General features: G+C 38.7%; 1 protein-coding gene across 1 annotated transcript; it reads right to left on the bottom strand.

The window, feature by feature from the left end:
* Positions 1 to 1,199: 1,199 nt before the first annotated feature.
* Positions 1,200 to 3,095, bottom strand: LOC115982781 (probable methyltransferase At1g27930). The gene has a single exon (XM_031105493.1). It carries the CDS (start codon positions 2,998 to 3,000, stop codon positions 2,116 to 2,118), a length of 885 nt encoding a protein of 294 aa, XP_030961353.1. The 5' UTR covers positions 3,001 to 3,095; the 3' UTR covers positions 1,200 to 2,115.
* Between the last annotated feature and the right edge of the window lie 17,164 nt (positions 3,096 to 20,259).

Below are 20,259 nucleotides of genomic sequence, written 5' to 3'. Positions count from 1 at the left end.
CCTTTGTCCTCGGCTACACCCATGGCCGAGGAGGGTTCTTCCCATGACCGAGGAGGGGTTCTTCCTTGGACTGGGCCCTTGGCCCAATGTAAATATTGACATGGACTACCCAGCCTTTTACCTCCCACAATTTGTTTGTTTTGGTTTGTACTAACTGTTTTGATCTATTTTATTTATATTATTTTAACATGGGATGAATCAATGAATTTTAGACTTTTTTTTCTTTTTATTAATATTGCAACTTCTAGTGCCACAAGTTGTGGCACCAGACTTTTTCTAATATTGCTCCTAAGAAGTTTGAAGTTTGAATCTATGAAACTTTGTCTCTTTCTTTATATATTAATAATATTATTATTATTATTTTGAATTTTTGAATATGTAAATGTAAATATATTAATGATAATAATAACCTAGATGCTGAAATATACCAACTATTTTTTTATGAAAAATATACCAACTATTTAATTCCTCTAAGCAGATAGAGAAAATAACATTTGGAATCACATTTATAACTTATTATTATTATAAGTTTAATGAATATTTCGTTGTTCTTATCAAATGGACCTGTAATCACATACACAAGTCATAGTTTACAAGTTGGTTAAATATTCTTTTTTGCCCCAAGTTGCTGAAATATTCGGTGTTCTTATCAAGTGGACCGGTAATTACATTCATAAATCATAGCTTATAAGTTTGGTGAAATATTTCGTTCTTCTTATCAAATGGGCCGATATGCTATTTACAAGTATGGAATCTACCCCACCATTAAGAGGGTCTTTGATAGAGAAATTTGAATAATGTTATTTGAGTGTTTTTAATATATATGTGGGTGAAAAAATATGTGAAAATATATATAAATATGTTTAAAATGCTTAACAAATTACTTAAAATACCCTACCAAATGGACCTTAAAGTGCTTCAAATTATTTATTTCTTTCATGGTAAATCAAATTATTTATTTTACTACCTAGTACCTACTCCCTTGGTTCTACACTTCAACTTCCATCGTTCGTGTAAAGATTTTTTTTCACCTGCTTCCACAGTCAAGCCGACAATGCACCAATGATAAAAGTGAGTTTTCCATTTTTTTTTTCTTCAAAATCTTTTCAAAAGTCAAAAATCAGAAACAAGCCGCATAAGAAAAGATACAAAAAGTGACCATATCTCTCCCTTTTTTTTTTCTTTTTTTTGGACACGGCTTGGGTGAAAAGAAGCTTCATTAAAATACATTCCTTCAGGTCATCCTCAAACAAATCAACCATGTCCTATCAAAAGGAGAAAAATCAACATCTAAACAAAAACTCATCCTAGCCAGACTATTGGTACATCTGTTCCACTGACGAAAACAGTACTTAATACAAATCTGCAGTATGCGAGAGATCGAAGCCTGCAATCAACCCATAAAGGAGAAATGATGTTATTTACATGTGAAGGATTTCCTAAGGCATCCACGATAGACTTGGCATCAAGCTCAATTTCAAGATAAGTTATATTTAGGTTGCTGCATAGAATGAGTCCCTCCCTTAACCCCTAAAGTTCAGCAGCAAAGCTGCTTGTCATGCCAATACGCCTACTAAAGCCAATAATTCACCTACCCGCATCATCCCTAATTGCCCCTCTACAACCAGCCAAGCCGGGATTGCCAATAGAAGAGCCATCTGTGTTGAGTTTCAGCCAACCTTGAGTCGGCTTCTTCCATCTAATCCTCCTCGTAATTTTGCGGGTCAGCAACCATTAATGATTGCAAAAACAACCCTAAAATTCTCCTCCTTAAAAAAACAAAATTGGGCATAGTAAGACTCAAATGTTTGAATTTCACTAATCATTCTATTCGAACCCCATCGTTACAGAATAAAACAACCATAGGTAACTTTTCATGAAATACTAGAAATTGTTCTCATTTAACCCAAAAACCCATGGGTAAACCTTTCTTCCTCTGTTTATGGGGGTATCCTATCTTTTATAGCATAATTATAGTTTAACAAAATAAAAATACTCTTTTCACGATAACGAATTATAAATAGTAAATAGAAAAGAGTTCATATTAGAACAAGTAACACTACTAATCATTTGTTGCGAAAAATGTGTAGTCCAGCACTCTTCACAAAATTAAACTCAGCAAAAAGTAACTGAGTTACTCCCAGCAACACTAGCGTTATTAGCCGCAGACGGAATCTCAAAGTGCCAGAGCCTCCCGACGGCCTTAACCAAGTACTTCCTACAAAGAAACTCTTCAGCAAAAGCCTTCTCTACTCTCCGATCAACATCGTGCAGGAACACGTGCGTCACACCGGATCCCTTCCTGTTCCTCGCCATGACCGCCGCCGAGAAAATCGCACCCATCCTACCTGGCGCTTCGGCGAAGTACCCTCTCGGCGCGTCGATCATTATCAAATCCCACTCCGTCTCGTACACCTCGTCCGGAAGATTCTCGAGCGCCAAACGACACCGCGTGTTGCCACGTAGGTACGCATCGGACGGCGAGCAGAGGCGTTCGGAGCGGTACGAGGAGAGGAGATCGTCGGCCTGGGAGAGCTGGGTTCGGTACTTGACCGTGTGGGCCTTCAGGTACGGCGAGTCCTTGAGGACCGTCTGGAACCACCTCGGATCTTCCTCGAGGAACACCGTTTTGCCACGTGGGTTCAGCGAGGTCCACATCAGCGAGTCGTGGCCGAGTCCGAACACTAGGAAGTTGCACGGAGCTCTGGCCTTCAACACGTCGTAGGAAACCGTGACTTCCCCTAAAGACTGCTGTGGGACCACGCGTGACGTGGCGTAGTGGAGAATGGCCTGGAGCTGGATCGGCGTCGGAGAGTGAATACTCGCCGCCGCGCCGCCGCCGATTCTCACAGTGGCTAGTGAACAGAACAGAGAGTTTCCCGATCTCGAGCCGATGAAGCCGGAAATGAGAAGCGCGCCGACTATAAGACCAGACAGAGCTGCTCCGATGAACAAAGATTTTCCGGGAATCGAGTTCCGATGAGTATTATTGTTCTTCATGTTTTCTCGTGAACTGTTGTTGGGAGATTTAAAAAAAAAAAAGAAGGGTACTGCACAGAGGATAGAACTAGTGTGTTCACTACGGTTATAAATACAAAGTTTTCTTTAACAGCGTTGAAAATTTTCTTAGATTGGGACAAGTATCGTCTTATTAGATACTCTGAACCCTGGTGGTGGGGTCTTCTGCCTTATCATGAAGCAACACGTGGCCTGTGTTTATACCATACTAGTCGAATTACGATTGGTGGGGGCGACGAGAGTCAATTACTTCACAAAGATATTTTTGAAAATTAGTCTATTAATTTCAATCTCAAAGAGTTTCATTGTTTCAAGGTCGCATATTGAGGGCTGGCCGGGAAAAGTCGTATTTCTAATAATTCAAAAGTTGGCATTAATTGAAATGAGGGTGAACCGTGAACAAAAGTAATTACAACTGTTATTCTTTAATATGTGCTGTTAACGGGTGCTATACAGCACCCGTTAATGTTATAAAATTTAAAATAAATTATTTAATTTTTTAAAGAGTTTTGGAAAAAATTAAATATGTATCAATTTAGATAGATAAAGTCAAATTATTTTGTAAAATCAGAGCTAAAAAGTAAAAGTTTGTCAATTTCCTATGCAGGTGAGATTTGTGATAGATCATAAATGAACTAAAACTGGTTCATTAACATGTATTGACCAGCACCTACTAACAAAGTCTTTTTTTTAATAAGAAAAGAAATGCTAACGAGTACTCTTAGGATACTGGTTAAGAATCTAGTTAAAGAAAGTTTTTATGGGAAAAAAAAAAACAATTAATATTTTGACAGTTTTTTTTCATTTTTCATAAAAGTGATATCAAAACTTTCCTAAAATGAATTGTTAACAAGTTTCCTAAGGGTACTCGTTAGCATGACCCTAATAAAAATAACAAAAAATGGAACAGTTATTCAATCAAGTTAACACGTTACTTATCTTCTAGTATTAAAGTTGGGAATTAATGAGAGTCTAAACCAAATCTCATTTAAGTTTTTTTTTTTTGAGAAACACCACCACCCCACCCCCCCACCCCCCCTCCCCGCGCGCGCACGGGGGCACCAAAGAGTGAGGGAATATTACTGATTAATTACATGCAAATCAAAATTGTAAACATTAAGGATGTCAGGTGAAACATCCTACATCTTTTTATTTATTTAGATATGATAAAATTTTAACTTAAGTGTTGAGCTAATTGAAATTTACTCTTTTAAGTTATAATTATTTCCATCTAAGAACTTATTAATAAGTTTCCAAAAGTTATTGTGAGTTTTTTCCATACTTGATAGTTGATTAGAAAGCATTTATAGCCTTTAATGTGCAATAAAAATTTGTTAGTATAGCGAAATTCCTATAACAGAAAGTGTAAATCATTTCTCTTTATTTTATTTGAATGTAGATCGGGTCATTATTCCCTCTTTTTTAAGAATTCTTATCTATCTTTATTTTATTTAAAAAAAAATTCTTATCCATCTTTTCCTTTTCTTTTTCTTTTGATGGGCTTATCCATCTTTTCAAACTTACTTTTACTCATTTCAGCTAATTAAAAGGAGTATTTGGCAAACTGCCCACATGAAAAATATTAGGTTCAGATCCACTAAATTATCATATCCTTCTGAATACTCTTTTTTTCCATTTCTTTTTTTGCCCCCTAGGGATGTTACAATTCACACTTTCTTTCAATTTAAGAAATTCACGTCTCAACATTTATACTTTTTTTGGTAAATACGAAATGCCTCAATAATTTTGCCAACAATTCCCCCCCCCCCCTCGTTATTTTTCTTTTCTTGTGGCCACATCATATCATATTATCATCATATACTATGATGGGGACTAAGTTAAGGATATTCGTCCATGATGGTCGTCCACCGTCACCATGTCCATAACTTGATCACATCCAAAAAACCTTAAGAAGAGGAGAACAAGGACATTGTACTTAGGAACAATACATGTTCCTTTATACCAAGACCAGGTTAATCGTCCATAGCATAAAAGCAAGGACGACCAACTAACACTTGGTGAATTTTACAAAAGAATTTCTTATAAAGTTCCTTATGATCTAACCATAATATGTTGCTCTCAAAATGTGGAAGGAATTCCTCGTAATTTGCTCCACGTACTCCATTTACCCATTTTCTCCATTAACTACTCATATCACCCACGATGGTGGTGGATACGAACAAGTAGACCCACTCTAAACTCTCTATAAAAGAAATAAGTCCCACTCACTCGAGGTAAGTTCTACCATACACAGTTTCCCATCCTTGTGCTTTAGAGAGAAAACTGACTTAACAGACGGAGGGTCCTTGGCTGGGTTACACCGGTCACCCTTGACAGTTCTTTCTTTTCTTTTCGGGACCAAAAAGCTATCACATTGTTTGAAACATTCCAGCCTACTAATTTTCGATCATCATCAATTGGCGTCGTCTGTGGAGAGTAGTTAGTTAAATTTCTAAGTGTTAGCTTCTTAGCTTTCCAAGACAAAAAGGCAGCATGGTTTGAACTAGGTTGATAGCCACTAGTCCAGGACACCAAGAGAGTGGAAACGCCTCCAGTCATCCAAATCGTGCACCACCACACCCCTTGACTGTCCAATAATAATTGCAATCCATGGCAGCAATGATGGCAGAACTGACACAACAGAACTAGGAGTTAACTAAAGAAGTTAATAGACAACGTCAACAGCCATATGGTGAAGAACAAGGCCAAAATTCAGAGTATGAAGGGGCTGAGAATAATGCAGAAGGAGACCAGTCTAGAGGTACTGTTACTCGTGGGTATCACATTTGGAAAGGGAGATGGACCAGATGAATAGAGCCATGGAAGAGATGAAGGATTCCATGAGGAGAGAGAATCATGTGGATGATCTCATCCATAGGACTGATTCCCCCTTCATTGCATCTATCACGAGTCATCCCCTACCTTCCAAGTTCAAAATGCCTACCCAGGACTCATATGATGGGATGCATGACCCTTGTGATCATATTGCCACGTTCAAGACAACCATGCATCTCCAAGATGTTCCAGACGAAATCATGTGCAGAGCCTTTCCTACCACATTGAATGGCCCAGCCAGAGTATGGTTTGGTAAACTATCACCAAACACCATAACTTCATTCCAAGAGCTAAGTAAGTTGTTCATCAATAACTTTATTGGGGGACAAAGGCAGAAGTGTTCCTCATCCAGCCTATTGAACATAGAACAAGGAGAAAACGAAAGCCTGCATACTTTCATTAGCCGTTTTAACAAAAAAGCCCTATTGGTGGACGAGATAGATGACAAGATCCTCTTAGCAACTTTCTACAATGGAGTTAGTTCAGACTTGTTCATCCATAAGCTATATGACCAAGAGCTGCAAACGATGGCTGAATTGATACATTTAGCCCAAAGTTTCATGAACGCAGAAGATGCGATTATTGTTAAGAAAAAGAAGAAAGGTGAATAGCTGGAAAATGTATATACACCATCCAGAGCACGATCTTCGTCCAAAGAAAGCCAAAGTAGGGGAGAAAAGGGATCGCAATGGCAAGAAAGCAGGGTCATCCTCAGGACGATACTTTAACTACACTCCCTTGAATACTCCGTTTGACCAAGTGTTAATGCAGATCAAAGACGATCCACCCTTGAAGCGGCTCAAGAGGATGAAAAGAGATCCTAGCAAGCAGAACAAAAGCAAGTACTATCTTTTTCACTTGCGACCAAGGACATGATACAGACAAATCTATGACTTGAAGTAATAGATTGAAGTTCTTATTAAGCAGGGAAAGTTTAAAAAATTTCTTGGGTGAGACCACAAGGATGAGAGACAGCCAATGAAGGGTAAAACAGAAGAACCAATGGGTCCACCGCTTAGAGAAATAAGGATCATTGTAGGGGGTACATTAACAGGAAGCTCGTCCAAAGCCAAGAAGACTTACTTATAGGAAGTCCAAAATGTTCAAATATCTGGACGACTACCACAAATGATCAGAGAAGATGAGCCAGCCATTATTTTCACAGACGAAGATGCAAGACGACTGCACCATCCTCATGATGATGCGATTTTCATTACATTGGCGATTGCATATTATACAACTAGAAGGGTGTTAATAGACAATGTGAGTTCAGCAAACATCCTCTACTATCCAGCCTTTTAGCAAATGAGGATTAATAAGGAATTACTACATCCAATGAATGTGCCATTGATCGGGTTTGGAGGAATGAAGGTTCTACCAGTAGGCACCATTTCCTTGCCAGTCGTGGTTGGCTCTTACCCACGGCAAATCAATAAGGAAGTAAATTTCCTTGTTGTAAACTGTTTGTCCTCATATAATGCCATTATTAGACGACCAATTTTGAACAATTTAAGGGTTGCAACGTCCACCTACCACTTGTCTGTCAAGTTCCCAATAAAGTATGGCATTGGAGAAGTACAAAGAGATCAGTTAGCTACTAAAGAATGTTACTTAGCAATGTTAGCCATCAACAAGCAGATATAGACAATGAACATTGAAGAAAGAAGAACATTGGCTTACCCAATTGAGGTATTAGAAGATGTACCATTGGGTGACTCCAACCCAAAGAAGTTTACTAGAATTGGGATGAGTATGGGGGAGAAGACGAAATAGAATCTCATTGGATTCCTCAAGAAGAGCACAAATGTTTTTGCTTGGAGCCATGAAGACATGCTTGAGATTGACCGAAGTGTGATCACTCACCATTCAAACGTGTCCTCATCTTATAAGCCCGTCCATCAGAAGAAGAGAGTGCTTGCCCCGGAATGAGATAATGTCATCAAAGAAGAAGTTCATAAGTTAGTCATCGTAGAGTTCGTCCGCGAAGTTTACTACCTTGATTGGCTAGCTAATGTATTGATGGTTAAGAAGGCTAATGGTAAATGGTGGATGTGCGTGGATTTCACAAATTTGAACAAAGCATGCCCTAAGGATAGTTATCATCTTCTACACATTGATCAGTTGGTAGACTTAACGGCAAGACACCAGCTGCTAAACTTCATGGATGCATTCTCAAGGTACAACCATATTAAGATAAACGAGGCAGACTAGGCGAAAACATCTTTCATTACAAGCCAAGGTTTGTTTTGTTACACAGTGATGCCATTTGGTCTGAAAAATGTAGGAGCTACCTACTAGAGGCTAGTCAACCAAAATGTTTCATCCACAAATTGGGCAAAACATTAAAGTGTACGTAGATGACATATTGGTCAAGAGTGCAAGGGAGATGCAACATTTGGACGACCTTCAAGAAACCTTTGATACACTTAGGCGATATATAATGAAACTAAATCTAAGCAAATGTGCCTTCGGAGCATCAGGGAAATTCCTTGGTTTTATGGTTTCACAGAGAGGGATTGAAGCAAACCTTGATAAGATCCAAGCAATCTTGAACATGGAGCCCTTGAAAAATATCAAGGACGTCCAGAGCCTCAATGGACGAGTAGCTACCCTTAACAGGTTTGTTTCAAAAGCTACTGACAAGTGTTTACCATTTTTTAAAGTGTTAAGCAAAGCATTTGAATGAATAGATGAGTGCCAACAAGCATTTGAAGACTTGAAGGCTTATCTTGTTTCAACTCTACTCTTAAGCCCGTCTAAACCAGAAGAAGAGTTGTATCTCTACCTAGCAGTGTCCCCTCATGCAATGAGTTTGGCCTTGATCAGAGAAGAGGGAAAGGTACAGAAGCCCTTCTACTACACCAGCAAAGCTTTAAGAGGAGCTGAATGACAATATCCGCCAATGGAAAAGTTAGCTTTTTCATTTGTAACAGCAGCAAAAAAATTTATGCCTTATTTTCAAGCTCATGTGATTAAGGTACTAACAAATTACCCATTAAAGAAGGCCATGAACAAACTGGAGGCCGCTAGACAATTGATCCAGTGGGTAGTGGAACTTAGTGAGTTTAACGTGTCGTATAGACCAAAAGAAGCAATAAAAGCTCAAGTCCTTGCAGACTTCATTGCTAAATTTACTTCTGCCAATGGGTGGCAAGGTGGAGACTAGGGGGCAAAGTAGTGGATCGTTCATGTAGATGGCTCATTCACACAGCATGTAGGAGGAATTGGGATATTTTTACGCTCACTCGAAGGAGATCATTTGGAGTACACAGTCCATCTATAGTTCCAAAGAACCAATAATGAAGCCGAATATGAAGCCCTACTTTAGGGCTTAAAGTTAGCTAAATCACTTGGAGCAGATTTAGTCCTCGTCTAGGGAGACTCGCACTTGCTAATAGGCCATGTAAATGGAACATGTGAAGCCAAGGAAGAACGAATGAAGAAGTATTTGGGCAAGGTTAAGCAGTGCATCAAAAGCTTCACAAAAACCTAGTTCTAACAAATACCAAGGGAAGAGAATGTAGAAGCTGATGTCTTAGCCAAGATGGCATCTACGGATGAGATAGTGGGTGATCAAGTTAAAGTCCAGTATATTCCAAGTATAGACATTCCGGAAGTGAATGAGTCACCAACTAGACTTCCCTCATTGTATCTTATCTTAAGGATGAAGTTTTTCCTGAAGATAAAGAAGAAGTAAGGAAGTTAAGGGTCAGAGCAGCGAAGTTTGCCCTTACGGACGAAGTGTTATATAAAAGGGGTTTTCCTCAGCCTTACCTAAGGTGTTTAAATGTAGACGAGTCCTTTTACATCCTGCGAGATGTCCATAAAGGGGTTTATGGAAACCATTCAGGGGTTAGGTCCCTCGTCTATAAGATAGTCCACGCAAGATATTACTGGCCGTCCATGCAAGCAGATGCTAAAACTTATGTTTAGGTGTGTGATAAGAGTCAACGCTACAGCAACATACCTAGACAATCATCAAAGTATCTCACTCTAATGGTGGCCCCTTGGCCCTTTGCCTAGTAAGGACTTGACATCCTTAGTCCATTTTCCATAGGAATGAGACAAATGAAGTTCTTGGTAGTATGTAATGATTATTTTACCAAATGGGTGGAAGCAGAGCCCATGGCAAGAATCACTGAATAGAATGTCAGAAGCTTCGTCTGGAAGAACATAATCTACCGTTTTGGAATCCCTAGGGTGCTTGTTTCAAACATTGGATGTCAATTTGACAATACACCTTTCAGAGAGTTTTGCAAGCGGTTAGGAATCAAGAATCATTACTCCTCACCCTCCCACCCACAAGCCAACGGACAAGCTGAAGTTGCAAACCAATTCTTGCTGAAGATCATCAAGACTCAGCTTGAGGGGGCAAAAGGGATATAGCCAAATGGGGACTAAGTTAAGGATATTTTTCCATGATAGTTGTCCACAGTTGTCGACGCCCCATCGGGGCCTTCGTTTGACCACCTGTTGTGGCAACACTCCCATGTGTGCAGGGCCCATTAAAGGCCCTTTTCAATGATTTTGTGGTGGTTCGCATGGAGTTTTGGGTGCTTTCTCTCCCTCGGTGAAGGAGGGTATTTGTCTACCTTTGGAGGTATGATAGGAATCTTGTCTAAATTTTAAGAGAATTACCAAAGGTAAGTGAGGTCGCCACCAATCATTGGGTTTTTTTAAGGTGTGATTGGTCACTTGTTTTTAGTTGATTTTATTACCAATCCTAGGCTAAGAAAAATGGCATTTTTCCTAATCTAATGTGGATAGCTAAAAAATCTTGATTCTTGAATCTGAAAGTTTGGTTACGTGTGGGGAAGGTATTAGGCACCCTACAACGCCTGTCCAAGAACAGTCCTTTGTTTTGATAAAACCTTAATTTTCAGAGATTGGCAGTAAAAGCATGATTTTGGCATTGGCTTTCAGGGTTTTGCATACATGGGGGCTTTAAGGTTTGGCTTTTTAATGGGTGTGGTCCCAATCTATGCTTTCCTAAGGCATTCGAGCAAAGTATCAGATTTTCACAGCGAAAATCCGGCGACATGTCACCTCACTTTTGTGGTGGAAATTAGGCATCGCTTCGCCTTAGGTGACATGGATTGTGACAATCACACCGGAAGAGGAGAGCAGGTGTATATATATATATATATATATATATATACATACATCATGCACAATGCAAGCACACAAAGAAGGAAAGTAAATGTCTACATCCCTAAAGCATGGCCCAAAATATAGGTGTAGGAAAGTAAATAGGGGTCACCATACTCTATAGATGAGGACAAATGATACATGGCATGATATTCCTAATACAACCCATCTAAGAGAGAAAGGAGGGTGGAAGGGAGGGGGTTTAAAAGAGTACATAACCAAATGAGAGAAGCTAGACCCCTAAATCTACCGAACATAGCCGCTTGGCTTATATCCACATGCTCGCATCCTCGCCCTTTTTGCTTACGCCTAGGAGATCGTGCCCTAGCTCCATGCGTCCTCGCTCCATGTGTGTACATGCAAAGGGAAAGACAAGAAACCAGTAGACCAACAATGGAGGGAAAAAGATGCAAAAAGCATAAGAAAGAGGTATAAAGCAACTAAGCATGATAGACCTGGCAAGCAAAGAAACAAGAATGCATGCAAACAAGCGAGAAGGCAAACAAGCAAGAAAGCAAACAAAAGGTGGCATCCGCGAGGGACAAATGTAGGTTCGGATCAGATGTCCATGACTTCATTGTGTTGAAGTATGGACAACAAACTAGCAAGCAAGACTCATGCATGAACATGTGAGAGTGTAAAGATGCATAGAAAGCCAACAGGTGGCACAAACAAGCATGGCAAGTGTATCATCGCACGGAGCGCATAAGGGGAAAGGTATGCACGAAGCAACCGGCATCATGGTGATGCATCCCAATTGGTTACATCCAAACAAGGCCTCATAGGCGTCGGATGTAACCACATAACCACAAACTCGCTAAGGGCGTCAAGTGTGGCAAAGCCTAGTACAAGAGAGGATAGCGCAAGCATAAAGCATAGAAGTAAGCAAGCATAGACATGCAAATAGGATGATCCAAACCCTTTGATGTGGGCCTTGGTGTATGGACGATGACAAAGACCATAGGGTCTAGATCAGGTCCTAACCATTAGGCCAAAACATAAGAAAATGCGACAACAATGAACAAAAGGGCTACAATAGCACATGGCATGACAAACAAGGTCTAGGCCTAAGCACATAAATAAGGTGTGAAGCACGCAAGCACATAGATGATGGCATTAAGCATGTAGAGAACATCGATCTAAGCATGTAAACACACCAATCTACACATATAAGCATGGAAATATGCATGTAGGCATGTAAAAGTACATCTAAGCATGTGGATGTAAGCATGAAAGCATGGAAGAACACAAATCCAAGCATACAAGCATGTGAAGGCATAGACATAGGCATAGGAGCATAGAACATGCACACAAACATGTAGATCTAAGCAAGGCATAGCCGAAGACATGATATCAAGCATGTGAGCATGTAGACCCAAACATCAACTCATAAGAAAGAAGGATCTAAACATGGCATAAAGCATAAAGCACGAAGAAAAGGCAACTAGCACATGAACAAACATGGAAGCATATGGAAACAAGCTAAAAAAGCATGCTAAAGCAAGATAAAGCAAGAATCATGCTAGATAAAGCAATAAATCATATTATTAAGGCAAAAAGAGTAAGATAAATGCTAGAAAAAGATTTAGAAAGTTAGGGGTGTGATTAGTAGCTCAAAAGCTACTTCCACACCCCAAAACCTCAAATCCAAGGTGTAGAACCAAAGCAAAGAAGATTGAGTATAAGAACAATACCTTGTATTTTTGGTGAAGAGAAGAATCAAGAGGCTTTGATGTGTTTTTTGTGTATTTTTTGTGTTTGGAAGAGAGGAGAAAAGCTTAGAATTCATCCAGGCAGAGAGCAGGGAGCCTTTTTTTTTCTTTTTTTGGGTCTGGAGGGTGCCTAGGGCCTTTTATAGCCCTGGTACGATTTACGAGGTGGCAACCCCAAAAGGCCTCAGATTGGGTTGATCTTGACACTCCTGGAAAGATCTTGACTTTATGTTTTTGAAAAGGTATGGAATTTGAAAATCCAATGGTCGAATCAAAAGTTATGACTCTCGGAAGTTAGTGGTGCATCAATCAATGCGTTAACCTGGTTTTCACGATATTCTGGCTGTTCTAACTCCGATTTTGACCCATGAATAGTCGTTGAATTGAGAATTTGATAATCTTTGCAATGACGTTAGTTTTAACCCTTTCTGATGGTTGAATCAAAATTAGAGTTTTTGGGGCCCGCCAAGAGTCAACTCCAGGTCAACTTTGTCAAACTTGATCAAAGTCAAAAATCTCCGAAAAGCTCGGGTTTGATGTAAAACTATGAAAAGTGTTGTTTTGTGAGGGGTTTTTCCTCGTTTGACCATTAGTCAACCCTAGATTGACTACGGGCATTTTGGTAATTTTAGCTAAAAAAGGCACTTTAGGTGCTCCAGGGTCCGAACGAGTTGCACCACATCATTCTGGATGTCCTCGCAGTCCCATGGAGCGAAAATAACATTTTTGGATTTTTCGGGGTCCGACGCGCAAATCGATGACAGGAAAAATACGATATCAACAACAGTCACCACGTCCATAACTTGATCACATGTAGAAGACCTTAAGAAGAGGAGAACAAGGTCATTGTACTTAGGAAAAATATATGTCCCTTTATAACAAGACCATGTTAATCGTCCATAGCGTAAAAGCAAGGATGACCAAATAACACTTGGTGAATTCTACAAAAGAACTTCTTATAAAGTTCCTTATGATTTGACCATAATATGCTACTCTCAAAATGTGGAAGGAGTTCCTTGTAATTAGCTCCACGTACTCCATTTACCCATTTTCTCCATTAATTACTCACATCACCTACGATGGTGGTGGATCTGAACAAGTAGACCCACTCCAAACTCTTTATAAAAGAAGTAAGTCACACTCACTCGAGGTAAGTTCTACCATACACAATTTCCCATCCTTGTGTTTTAGAGAGAAAACTGACTTAACCGTTGGAGGGTCCTTGACCAGGTTACACCAATTACCCTTGATAGTTCTTTCTTTTCTTTTCAGAACCAGAAAGCTATCACATAGTCCGAAACATTCTAGCTTACTGATTTTCGTGCATCATCATATTGTATACTATATAATAAAAGTTGGGCTTACAAGCTGTGGTTGTGCCAAGTAACTTCACCAAATTATAGTAATATTTTGGTTAAAAACAATTTATTAGATAGAAAAAACAACTTTTTTTTCACTTTTTTTTATATAAAATAATAATATGTATTTTAACAAAACACGCAATATACATCTAAGTTTCAATTGATAGAGATAACAACTTATTTGTTGTTATCAAATTCTTTATATAAAGTAGCAATAAGTATTTTAACAAAATATGCAACATGTATTTTAGATAAAATAACAATAAGTGTAGGGCTAAGAAGCCGTAGTTGCACCAAGTGGCTTCATCAAATTACAACAGTGTTTTAGATAATTTAAAAAAAAAAATAGAGACAACAACTTATTTTTTTTAATAAATTTATTTAGATAAAATAATTATAAGTTTTTTAACAAAACATACAATATACATCTAAGTTTCAGTTAATAAAGACAACAATTTATTAGTTCTTATCAATTTTTTTGGATAAAGTAACAATAAGTATTTTAAAAAAACATGCAACATGCATTTTATATAAAATAATAATAATAATCAATTTCTTTAAATAAAGTAACAATATGTGTTTTAATAAAATATGCAACATGTATTTAAGTATCAATTGATAGAGACAACAACTTATTTATTCTTATTAGTTCTTTATATAAAGTAACAGTAAGCATTTTTAACAAAACATGCAAAATGCATCTAAGTTTTAACAATTTAAATCCTACTCCAACTAAAAAGCTATTATCAAAATTTCAAAACTTATATATATTCACCAATGAGCTTTCCATAGAATTTTTTTGCACCCCACGTTTTTGTTTTTTTGTTTTTTTTTGTTTTTCAAGTTGCAACTTACGCATGTATATTTGTATATAATAGTTATGATTAAATAAATTCATCTTACTTATTGTTATTTGATTCTAAATTTTCATGCATGAATTTTATGTCAAAGGAAGTTTACTATAAAAAAAAATAAAAACAAAAAGCAAAACAAAGGACACTCATTTAAGTTCTTGGCTTCTTTTAGGTAAGTTTTTTATTTTTTATTCTCAACTTTTGAACTATTTTGTGTATTTTAGGCTTTGGTTATTCTATGTTTTCAGTTTGTAAATGTTTTGATTTTTTCAATTGACTATCACTATGAAAATTTTGGTTCAAAACATCTCTTTCATGTGTTGTAGTACAATCTGGCACCTAACATATACAAGGTTAACTTTGATGCGGCAATGTTTCGGTCTTCAAACCTGGCGGGATTAGGTGTGATTATTCGTGACAACCGTGGTGCGCCTATTAGGGCGCTCTCTATGCCCACCTCTCTTGTTCAATCCGTGGCAGAGTTGGAAGCTTTGGCCTATCAGCAGGCAGTTCAGTTTGCTCTAGAGATTGGTCTATCTCGTGTGGTTGTCGAAGGTGATTCAGCCATAGTCATTGACGCTCTTCTTAATGGTACTGGCAAGCTAGCTAGTTATGAGAACAGACTAGATGATATTCGTGTTCAAGCCTTTACTTTTCAGTGTGTTGATTTTATTCATGTTAGTTGTGTTTGTAAATCTACAGCTAATGCGTTAGCAAAGAAAGCTAGTTTTATTTTGGGGCTTCAAGTGTGGTTGGAAGACCTACCTGCTGACATTGCTCCCCTTGTTTTTCGTGATGCTCATTGATTCAGTTTTTGGGATAAATCCCAGGTTCCTTGATCTGGTTTCTCAAAAAAAAAAAATGATTGTTAAGACTTTATCAATGTTTATCTATTTTTATATTTAAAATTATGTTTGTGCTTTGTGTTAATTTCTTAGTATGAGAAATTCCTCCCATATTTCTTCGAAAGTCTAGCTAAATTCAATTTAGAATTCCTCCTGTATAATTTTAGATCATAGATAATATTTGGCTAAATTAGATTCATCAGTCCAAATTCATATGTAAGTCTATCTACTTCACTTCTTTTTCAATTTTTTTTTTCTTTTAAAGTTTGGAAATTTGGATTGTTTTTTATGTGTAATATTAATATATGTGTTAACAATATAATTAGAAACATTACTCAAGTTGTATAAGTTAGGGTGTTAACTATTTGAATAAAATCAACACTAAAACAAATGATTTAAATATCAAAATAAGACTTAAAAATGAAAATTTTCTTAGGCGTACAAATACAATTTATTTTTTTAACTTAAGTTGGGAATTAGATTTTAGGGTAACCTTATTTATGCAAGTATTAGAAAAGATTTAACTAATTGAGTTCAAATCACCCTCTTCATTAAGAAATAAGGAATTATAAAAAAAAAAATAGAAAAGTTTTTATTTATAATTTTAATTTGAGATATTATATATATGGACAATATACAAAATTATGCATTTTATATAGGGGTGGACCTAGGATTTCAAGTTAGGGGGGGCCGAAGCGCGTAAGAAAAAAAATCCAAATAGGTATCTGTAAAGGCTCGGAAAATAAAGGCCAAAGCCAACCTAGAACAATGGTACCTTGTCCCTCAAATCAAGCCTAAACAATAAAAAAATTTTAGAGAGTGGGCCACAAACTAAAGTGCAATACAAGGTTAAGTCCAAGTTTAAGACCAAATAATCCAAAGTAGCAGATAATGCAATTGGAACAACAGTTGAGGATAGTATCCTCCCCAGGCAAATCCGAACATCAATTTCTTGTATAAGTTTAATAATGATTCTTTACAAGGTCCTTCTCAATTCTCCTCACTGGTTTCTTTTTACTTAGCAATTGTTCATCCACTTTTTCTAGGGGGTTACCTTCCTTTTATAGTCCCTTCCCTTGCATCTTAGTTCTCTACTTGTACATCCCAGGGCATTTCTTAGGATACTTGTCCCATTAGGACCCTTCTGGAGGTGGTAAAAGGAGTTGCTAGCTGTGAAGTTACTATTCAAGGGTCATTTCCACATTAATACAACTGATGAGGTTGGTGCTAGGCATTCAATGCGGAGGTAGGAGGTGTCTTCTTTAGGAAACTTCCTCCCACCAACCTTGTTTCAGTTGCTATCTATTCTCCTATCCTTGGGCTTCTAAGGGGTATTAATTGTCTTGATACTCTTGCTCTCCTTAAGTAGGCAGAATGCTCGGAGTTTGCTTACCCATCTTGGTCTGGTTTGGGCAAATTAATCCTCGGTCCTCGAACCCCCACAATAGCCCCCTAAAACCTTGCCCTTAGGAGATACTTTGAGGGGGAGGTTTTAGTAGTAGTGGGAAAGCTAGTACGTGCTAAACGCATTCCCATGTGGGGATATCATTTCACCTGTCTTGTGAACACTCCTGATGCTTTGGTATCCACATCGTTGCAATTATTGCATCAGGCGGCTATCTGTCGCCTTATGTTCTACGGTGGATGGTGATCCAACGGCCTAAATTTCTTGGGATTAATGAACGGGAAATTTACCACTCATTTTCCATCCTCATATAAAAGGGGAGTGGGAGTAATTTTTCCCATTTACACACACTCTACAATTTTCCTTCGCAGCAGTAGTCCAAGGAAATCTTCTTTCAGTGCTCGTAAGTGCCTTTGGCCTCTCACCCATTTATAAAAGAAACTCTTTTTCTTTCTTCCTTTCTTATTTTACCTGATAGGAGTACATGTGTAGGTTTGCTAAGTTAGTTGATACTTTCAAGAGCATGGCCGCTTTTAGGGTAAAGTATAGAATCCCTGAAAACGTAGAACTTCAACACTATGAGCTAGGAGAGTGGCTTGTGAATAAACCACCCAAGGCTGTAGTTATTCCCATGATTGCCTTTATTGAAGGCAGAATGGAGATTCCCATTGGTAGAGTGACTAGGGACTTCCTTATTAACTTTAGGCTTTTCCCTACCTAGTGCTCTCCTAACCTTTTTAAGGTCCTCGGTAGCGTAGATATGGTAAATCAAAAAATGGGGACTAACCTCACCTGACATGACGTGAATTGAGTTTACAATTGCCAAAAGGGAAAGGAAAAATGTTACTATTTTAGGTGTAGAGTTCCTGCTATTAAATTGATTTCCTGTATTCCCGATTCCAATAAAGGTATGGATGAAGACTTCCTCATCGTTTCGGGTGAATGGCACGATGGTTTGCATTGCCCTACCAAAGATAGGGAACCAAGTGGGGTGCCCGAGGACTTAGAATAACTTAGAGTAACCTCTCTCCTCATTTTAGCTTCCTTTTCTTTCAATTCTTGTCTTAACTAACTTCTTTTCTCTGTTTCCTTTACAGATGAATTTCACACTACTCCAAATCGCAACTTAATGAACTTCACAGATCTTAACGAGATTTTACAATCCAAGATCTTTCTCCATTGAGACTGGCAACTTCGGGTGGTTCACGCGATCCTTAGGTTTAAGCCCATCTCCAAACACTTCCAATCCCCTAAACACGAGATTAAAGCCAAAGATCCAAGGCTTACACTAATTGACGTAGTTGTCCTTGAATTTTTGAATGAACCTCCTCCTCCCGGCACTTAAGTCGCAAGGCTACTTACTCAACTTGCGACCAAGCTCCTCTATTCACACAAGCAGACAATCCCTTCTAACGAGGAGCAAGAAGAATCAATCTATGAGCCCACCCAAGCTGATATAGAGAAAGACTTTGAGGTATTCTACCGGGCTAACTCCGAGGACACTCCCGAGCCTAGTAATCGTCCTTGTGTTATTGCTCAAATAAGCACCAGTCAAGAAGCCTTTAATATTCCTAAAGGAATGGTGCTCAAGGAAAAGACGCCCAACCTGCTGGCCCTACTTACAACTCATGCCAAGGGGAATGTTCCTGTAATGCCAATTGTCCCTCGGCCTTCTACTCTAGTCCCACCTCATCCCTCTACCGCAGAAGTGGCTGAGAAGAAGAGGAAAAAGGGGGAAACAGACCGGGAATGAGAGTTTTGAGGAGGGGGAGATATCCCTATCCATTCAATAGCCGCCCTCTAAGGAGCCGACAATTATGAGGGTACAACAAAAGAAGGTCCCTTCTGAAGGGGCCGGTAAAAGCGCTGAAAGGGAACAGCGCACCAAGGCCTCCTTCTGGAACCCAGCCTTTGTACTTAGCACAGGAGACCTTGTCACACCTGAGGCAACCCTGAGGAATGCCCAATAAGGCAGGTCCGGGTTAGTGCCCGAGTGCCTTGAAAAAGCCCTACTCCTTCCTCGAGACATGCAGGAGCTAAAGGATATGAGGAAACGAGAAGTGTTCCTTTCACTGAAAAGCAACCTTGCCAAGGTTTGCTTGTTACACCTAAATTTCCATATGACTTGCTTATATCCTTCGTGTTAAGAACTTAACATGCACGCCTTTTTTTTTTTAAACATGCTGTACAAGCATCCTTTGTGGCCATGGAATGGGTCGACCACGCTCTCTCATAGTCTCGAGAAGTAGAAAATAAACTGGTAAATTCAGATAAGGCCTTGGCCGAGGGAGAGAAGAAGTATAAAGACTCTCTCTTCCACCTAGCCTAGGCTAAGATGGGGCATAAGAACGCTGAAGCTGCTTTGGGAGGGGTTGAAAAGCAAGCTGAGGAGGTTTCACTAAAAAAAACCAAGATACGGCTAGCTTCGGCCAAAGAGCAAATCAAGCTCTAGCTTAAGGAGCTAGAAGGCAAGGAAGCTAAAAAGGCAAAGGCTGAATAGGCTTCTTACGATACGGGCATGACAAAAACTGGCCAGAGCTTAACTGCCTAACTTAGAGATGTTGCTCGGGCCTTCTGCCTCGATGTATGGGGTGAAGCTCTTAATGTTGCTGGAGTTGGTGCTGATTTTGACCTTAGGGGGCCTAGCAAAGTTAATTACCCCCTACCCTTCGCATCGCTTCCAGCTTTCCTTTTCCTGTGCCAGATCCAAGCTTTGCCTTCTTAGCGCCTAAGTCCACGATGACTCCAACTTCTGAAACTTCTACTGAGAAGGAGAAGCAAGTTCTAGCCCCAATGGTGGAATTAGAATTAGAGGAGGTTGAAGAAGTTGAGCAACTAAAGAAGAAAAGAAAAGAAAAAGAGAAAGAAGCAGCAAAATAGCCTCGTTAGATTGATACATAGGCAAATTTTTGTAACAGGCTACATTTAGTAGCTGTTCTTTTCTTCTTTTTCTTTTGTTCTGCCCTTTTTGTAAACATTTTACCGAGCTTGAATGAATATATCCGAATTTTATGATATTCTTGTTCTATCTAAGAACATTGCATACATACATTACTGTTTTTTCTTTCGTATTAATTTCAG

This window comes from Quercus lobata, chromosome 3 (genome assembly GCF_001633185.2).
Source record: "Quercus lobata isolate SW786 chromosome 3, ValleyOak3.0 Primary Assembly, whole genome shotgun sequence".
In the NCBI taxonomy this organism is placed as follows: Eukaryota; Viridiplantae; Streptophyta; class Magnoliopsida; order Fagales; family Fagaceae; genus Quercus; species Quercus lobata.
The sequence above is the reverse complement of the archived record's forward strand: the minus strand, read 5'-3'. Positions and strand labels throughout refer to the sequence as shown.